At 47.4% G+C, this 7,709-nt stretch overlaps 1 protein-coding gene across 2 annotated transcripts; it reads left to right on the forward strand.

Annotated features, from left to right (window-relative positions):
• Nucleotides 1-497: 497 nt before the first annotated feature.
• On the forward strand, nt 498-7,447 carry LOC115782137 (uncharacterized). Of its 2 annotated transcripts, XM_030732175.1 has the most exons (6): nt 498-684; nt 1,827-1,934; nt 4,389-4,528; nt 5,082-5,178; nt 5,532-5,656; nt 6,733-7,447. In XM_030732175.1, the coding sequence occupies exons 1-6, from the start codon at nt 600-602 to the stop codon at nt 6,907-6,909; spliced, it is 732 nt and encodes a 243-aa protein (XP_030588035.1). In that variant the 5' UTR covers nt 498-599; the 3' UTR covers nt 6,910-7,447. The 2 variants fall into 2 exon arrangements, with proteins under 2 accessions (XP_030588035.1, XP_030588036.1); XM_030732176.1 differs by lacking the exon at nt 1,827-1,934.
• The last annotated feature ends 262 nt before the right edge of the window (nt 7,448-7,709 follow it).

The following is a 7,709-nucleotide window of genomic DNA, read 5'->3' on the forward strand; positions in this document are numbered from 1 at the left end:
CCTGCTGTCCATCAGAGAGAATGCAGTAAGGCTTGAACCAGCAATATTTTTCATACTAATAGCTACCTTTGATAATTGGTGTCATTGTTCAATATTAAAATAGTGGAAGTAGTACAATGATCTTTATAGAATACACACAGTGCAACTACGTGTTCATACAAAGCATAAAGTTATGAGAGCGAGTGGAGGGGAACAGCAGTGTGTGTGCAGGAGAGGAGGAGGAGGCGGGATATCTTCATACCAGCAAAACCCCAAGACCCTGAATTCAAGCAAACACCCAAACAGCTGCCCTGAGGTGTGCCCGAAACATGCCCTCATGCCCCACTCCCCTGACCTAAAACTCCCACTGCTGCTTTCAAACGCAGCCTTGCAAGTACACTCACTCACACATACACAGTCACGCACATACGTAGACAAACACGGACACAACGTATGGGCGTGGCTTCAGTGACCCCGGGAGAAGGGCGGACCTGTGACCCTTTAAAGCACCCCGGTTTGGCCAGGATCCTCTGCACAAGTCAGCAGCTTCTCTTCCAGCGCAGCTCGAGAGTCATCCTCCAACCTTCATCCTCCAGCAGGTCTGTGCAGCTGCAGTCGGCATGTCGAACTCGGACAGGGTTGTGTTGGCTCTGGGAGGAGCGGGAAAAGTGGGCTCCGGGATCGTTAAAGCACTACTGGATAAAGGTAAGCTGCCACTTGGGGACACAAAGGAAAACTTCTCTGTAGCTCGAAGGACATTTGGAGGGTGAAATGGACTGAGTGAAATAGAGGTGGATACGGAATTCAGACGGCGTCTCTGCGTTTTTACGCACAGGCGTCCGTCTCTTGGCTTTTACGCGTGAGGAATCTCATCATGATAAACTGCACTGTAAACACTTTATGAGCATTTTGTGCGCCTTTTTTTATTGTGTCTGAATTGTTAGACGATTAACTAACAGCCCGATGTAAGTGCGTAAAAACGTGCGTAAAACTGCCCAGTGCATTAGCGTTTCTTTGCCCGGCAGCACACCGACAGGTCACTAAAAAAAAATATATATATATATATATATATATATATATATATATATATATATATATATATATATATATATATATACGAACTGTGGCAGCACCAATGTGACAAAAAATTAAACCACAACACAAAAATCCATCAACAAATAATTTATTGTATCCATCGTCACAGAGATATGTTCAACGCTACAGGCTGCTCAGCCTCCTGTTCAGGTTCCTCTAATATGAAGAATTATGGGGAATTATCAATATGACACAATGGAGTTCTCATAATAATGCTTCATTGTCAGTATGAGCATGTCTCATCAGGAAATCAGCAGAGCCAGAATAAACATTCTCAGGCAGTTTTTCAAGTGTGTCACTGTACACGTTGGTTTGTCATACCTGTCTTCCTCTGTGGGGAGTCTTAGCAGCACAGTCCCATAAAGTCATATCATAAATCAATCTGAACCCTCATTTCAGGCTCTGCAACAATTCCTTTCATCATCATCTTAGACTAAATTACAGTTTATGGCGGGAGTTAGATGAGTATAATTTCAGTTTTTGGCATCATGTTTGGATTGTGTTTGTTCTCAGAGCTGTGGGGATTTACTGTGCCGTGCTGCTGAGAAGGAGGATGCTGAGATTAGAGATCACCGCAGCTGCTCTGTTTGAACTGAGCAGAGAGCTCAGTTAGAGGCTGCTCGTTCTGATGTGAGAGGGATGGGTGCTACAGTATCTGCATTAAAGGTGTGTGTGTGTGTGTGTGTGTGTGTGTGTGTGTGTGTGTGTGTGTGTGTGTGTGTGTGTGTGTGTGTGTGTGTGTGTGTGTGAAGGTTTTAAAGTGGCAGTGATCTCCAGAGACAGCAGCCGACTGGAGAAACTCCGATCGTTTGTCTCTCCCAGCACAAAGGATAACCTCACCACTGTAGTGGGAAATGTGGGTAAGTCGGGTTACTTATCCCCCCCGCCTCTGCTCTGAGGGTTGTTTGCTCTTGTCCATAATCCTTATCACATAATTACTGACTCCCCCTGGCAAACTCTTTAAATAAAGATCCAGATTGTAGTCAGAACGTGCATCAGTCTACAAAGAGTGGCTGCAAAGTACGGGAGTGGCAGCACACACATCACAGCTGCAGAGTCTCCAGCCAGCAGGGAGATCTCACCTACTCTTTTCTCACAAAACCAATTACCAATCTGATAATGACGTTATTATTTTGAAGACTGCCACCAACTCTGGTAAGAAAATATCATTTTCTTACTATCAGGTTGGACATGTTTTTATCCTTTAGTTCACTTTAGAAGCTTCTTTGTACCGTATAGTTTTTTTGGCCAGCACAGGCATGAGGGTGTACTAGAGGTAGTACTTGTGTTTCAGCCACATCTCCTGGATGAACTCCAGGCACTCCTCCTGGCACTCCTCCTCACTTATCCAGCTTTCTGTGGGGCCATAACTGAGAGTTAGAGCTGATCGTCTACTCATCAGAAGGTGGGTGGTTCAATCCTGGCTTTTCCGGTCTCCATGTTCAGCTTGGAAATTGGCACGCTGTACTGACTGTTCAGTAATGGAGGGTAGAGGGTGTTCACACTCCACCAGAGCCAGCTTAAAGTCCAGTTAGCGCAGCTTATAATTTTAGAATACTGAAATGAACTCGCAGCAGCAGGAACATGTGTTTACTGTTTGGTGACGAGTTCTCGTTATTGTCACTCAGGTTTTCCAGGACTGGCTGGATGTTTCAGCCTCAGACGACCCTTCAGATCTGTGGAGCCGATGCTCTGAAGCCTTAGTTCAGAATCTGAAGCCGTTCACTCACGCAGGCTCCAAATGTTCAGGCAGACTGTGTTTGGCAGTAATGGAGCACAGCCTGTGAGCTAGTTCAGGCAGGTAACACGAACATGCCCGACTCGCCTCACGTCAAATACCAACACACCCTCTGTGCACGGTGGCCCATTTAAGCTGCAGAATTTTCCATCGGAGCCTCTGACGTGTCGGTGCTGCCCTCCATCACTGCCCGCTGATGGAGCCCAGACACCAAACTCTAACTGCACCCTGTTACCAGGATACATCGATCATTTCAGAGCTGCACAGACCGTGTGGTAGTGAGAGGAGGAGGTTAAACCCACCTGACCTCTCCCAGTCTCAGAACTCTGGATCTGGATTCAAATACAAACCGCCACCGTACAGCGTGATAAAGTTCCCTGTCCTTTAGTTCAATCTGCACCTGATTATCAGGAGTCTGCTGTTACCTGGACTCTTTTCTTTCACATCTATATTGCAGTGTGCAGAGTCAAGTTTGGAAATTTAATTGTCCAAACATGCACGACTTTTCCTGACTCACAGGGAAAACCGTGTTTACACATTCATCTCCAGGAGACGGGATCATTTCAACACTCTTTAAGCTCGATTTTCTACAAAGAACTCTGCAGAAAAGTTACTGACTGTGACTGCTGTGTGCATCCCTCCCCTGCACCGCTGCACCGCTGCACCGCTCGTTTACTGCTGAAGGAAGCCTGAAAGGCTCCTGTTACAGCGCTGACGCTCGTGTCCCAAAGCACCCCCCACACTTCCTTCACTGCCAAACTCTTAGATATGTGTTTCAGTCCTTACAGAGAAAACGCAGCATTTCCCTTTAATGATCTCTGACTCCAGAAAAAGACAAAAAAGCTTCCGTTTAACTGCAGCTCTGAATAAATGTGCTGAATCATCTACTAACACCAGACTGCTTAAATACCTGCTGTTGTACTCAGAGCAGCTGTGGCTTCATGGGCCACCGAGAGCCAGCGTTCCCATTTGACCTGATAACTGCTTGGTTAGGATCGCACTGTCCCAAGAACAATTCCGCACCTTAAAGAATAGGATTTGGGAATGATGTTCCCCTCTCACTGCTGCCACAGCCAATCAAGTTCCACCACCGATGGAGCTGCACCAACAGCTACGACAGCATTAATGCTTCTGATTGTACGACAGTGATTGGCTGTTATCCTGAAAAATCTTGTTGGCATATTTGTTGTTTTTGCATGAAATATTTGCCTTCACACTGTCATAGAGCGCTGTGCTGTTCCACGGCAGCTGTTCTGAGTTATAGTTTTGATGAGGTAATTGTGGCTGTTTGGTGGCCTTTCATATCTCACTCTGGTGATGGAGACGCACTGAATGTGGAACGTGTCCCGTGTGTCTCCGAGCTCCGGGGTGCACAGAGCTGGTATTGTGCACGTTCTGCAGCACAGAGTAAAACTCAGCCTGGATTTTGGGACGCAGTCAGCTGGATTAAGCAGAGAGTATGAAAATGAATTTGACTGGCAGACAATAACAGCTTCAGTGCCCTCCTGTACAAACCCATGACTGCAGCACCATCAGCACGCCTTCCTCTCCTGAAGCCCTGCGTCTGTGTTTTCAGGGTCGGAGGAGGAGGCGGAGCAGGTGAAGCAGGCCCTGCTGAAGGAGGTGGGGAAGGTCACCGACATAGTTTCCTCTCTGGGCTTCAGCTGGTGGCAGGGAGGACCCCCACACACCCAGTCCCTCAAAGATCTACACTGGGTCAGTGCACACCTACTTTTCCATATACTGATTTATTATTTCTTTTAAACTTTGAAGCAAACATGTACACTTCAAGCAGCCCCCCCCCCCCCCCCCCCCCCCCCCCCCCCCCAGGCAAAAACTCAGAGAGGTGGGGGCAAAGAAAGGTGATAACGATGGTGTTAATGTAAAGTTGTCAAAGAGCCGATTTCAGCATATCAGTAAAAGATGCTGAAGTGAAAACCTGCTGTGACCAGATTCCTTTAGGAAATCATGGATACGGAGTATTCCGGCCCAAAGAGGACCGGGATCATCCGACGTGTTCTCAGCAGCCATGATGGCATCAGTGCTGAATGACATGCAGATTCTGGAGAAGCCTTTGCTTGGCAAACCATTCCAAACCACATTCCTCACATAATCCACGACTGTCTGCAGTCTAGAAATGAAAAATATGACATTATTATTATTATTATTATTATTATTATTACGTAGCAGCTCGGCCTGTTAGTTCCACTAGTGCTGTAATGGTACCTGTTATATCTAAATGTTGATTCATTTCCTGTCTAATCTGCAGGTCATTGAGACGTTGCTCTTCAGCACATTTGTGTCATGGAAGGCCTTCTTCCCCCTGGTGAGGGACGACTCCAACTGCACCTACACGCTGATCACAGGTGAGCCGCTGATCTCCACCTGCAGCAGCCTCGGTGCTAAACTGTTGGCAGGTTCTAATAAATTCAGCAGAAGGATCAGAGAATCAGGAAGTTTGTTCTCTGGTGGAGCTGTGTTTGTGTTTCCCCTGAACTGGAGCTCTGTGTAATTTTTGTGTGCAACAAAGCAAGAGTCAAACTTTATTCTTTCTGTCCACTTGGGGTCAGTAAAACAGCTGCCATGTTCTCAAACTGCGTGTTCAGACGGTGAAACGCCGGCTGCCGACTCAGGTGTTTCTCATGCAGTCACCTGGGAAAGCTGCTCGTCCTGTGGCATCAGGTGTGTGTTCATGTTGTGTTTTGCTGCTCTGCCACAGGAGGAGCAGGAGAGAAGCTGCTGATGCCCGGTACAGGCTTCCTCACCGTGGGAGCTGCCAGCACCCTGGCCTTCTGCCAGGTGCTGCGAGAGGAGTACCCCGAGCTGCCCTGTAAACTCAACCAGGTGAGACTGTAATGGTTACACAGCAGGGCCTCAGGTGAAGCACACAAACAACATGACTTCAAGCCTCGAGCCTTTAGACCTGACAAAATGAAGTCAGCTTGGAGGCCGGGTCTCTCAGTTACGACTCACTCGTATTTGTGAACCACGTTTCTGTCTTCTTTCACACGTGCACTGCAACGGTACCAGCACAGTCACACTACATGACCTTTGACCTCTCAGCTCCGCGGTAACAAGTCCACTGATGTCCAGCTGTGCACAAACACGTGCAGTAAAGACAGCAGGCTGCTGCTTTAGGCTGAGCGTGTGAGCGTCACGCTGCGTCTCAAACACACTCCAGCCTGAGGTCCTCCCACGCTGCCTGGAGGTGATAACTGTGTGATAATAACTCCATGCAGTGACGGTGCAGATTCAGCTCTTGGTGCTTTATGTATTCAGACAGAAGTTAATAAGGCAGGAAGAAAGTCACAGTGATCACTGCTGAGTGATGATGTCCACAGTTCCAGTTTGGGATCGGCCTTTTCACAGGTGGAAATGTGCAGGTGCGCCCACTTACCCAGCCTGACATATAAAACAGAGCGAGGCATGAATGCAGCTTCATACAGCTGATCAACATACTGCTTATACATGATTCTGTATATATTTAGACCTCTTTGATCGGGTTTTGTAAGAAGCAAAAACATGATCTGCTTCTCTCTAACTGATGCTTCAGATGTTTCGTGGAGCCGTCTGAGAAATCATCTTTGGAAGCGGCTAAAATTAGTTATTAAACCATCTGACCGTCAGCAGTTCCTCTGAGCATTAATGTGACTGCAGGCTGGAGTCACTCAGAGCCAGAGGTCCGCCTCACAGAGTTCTGATGGATGGTAAATGCAGTGGTGTAGTCACACCTGTACTGTAGCAGCATTACAGTTTTGCCATGCCTCACTAACACAGCAGTGGTGGGCCGATGGCAGTATTGACCACCTGTTACAAGGACAGGAGGAGCCTAAGGTTGCAGCTCCAGCCCCACCATTAGTAGACCCTCTGCTCTCCACCTTACAGCTGCATTCATCCCCTCTCCTCTTCTCTTCTGCCAGGTGAAGATTAACACAGGTGTAGCCACTCCTGATCACATGGCGCCCGGCTACCTGAACCATCTGGACCTGGGCGAGGCTGTCGCCGCCCTCATTGAAAGACGAAACACCTCCCACACCACCTTCACCATCAACTGCCCCGCAGACTTAAAGAGTGTCCTTCTGGAGAGGAACCTTTAGACTCAACCCCACCTTCCTCCAGCATCACCTGGACAGGATCGCACTGCTTCTTCTCCCGCACTCAGCATAAACAGCCTCCTTTGATTTCCTCTCACACAGCTCTGAAACCTATGACCTTTTGACCTATGACCTTATTTTCCTGCCTGTTCTACATCATTAGCAAGTTTTCTGTCAGCATGAGCTTTTTACATGATAATCTGTAAGAAACCCCACCTCCTGTCAGCTGCTATACACTGTTACAGTCACATGATACCATGACGCTGTTGCTCTTTCTAATCCCTGTGCATCTACTAAATATATTGGTGTAAGTGGACCTCTTAAGGCCACATGGTTGGACAGAGCAGGTAAAGTCTGACGGTGCAGGGAGGAGGAATTGATTTCAGGATTACACCCACTGGCTCCAAATGTATCTGCACATCTGGAGTCAAAGATACTCGGAGTAGATTTATGGAATAATGTTCTAATAAGCAAACACACAGTGGCTGTAACTGCCACCATAAGGTCCAAACAAAACTCAGAAATCTGTTAGTAAAACACATCAGACAGACCGGACGTGTCAGGAAAGAGGAGAGGTGTGTCCCTGTCACGGCCTTTTAACCTTTACGGGTTCGGTATGCTTGAAACGATCAACCACAACTAAAGAGAACGTGCTGCTGCGTCCAGGCCGAGCTACGAGTTCACCATCTCTGCATCCACCAGCAGCTCCAGCAGCTTCGCCTCTTTGTAGCTCTTTGATTCGGGTTCAGTTAAAGCTTAAATATGCAAAGTTTTACAAACACAAATAAACAACATTTATTCAA

This window comes from Archocentrus centrarchus, chromosome 6 (genome assembly GCF_007364275.1).
Source record: "Archocentrus centrarchus isolate MPI-CPG fArcCen1 chromosome 6, fArcCen1, whole genome shotgun sequence".
Lineage (NCBI taxonomy): Eukaryota > Metazoa > Chordata > Actinopteri > Cichliformes > Cichlidae > Archocentrus > Archocentrus centrarchus.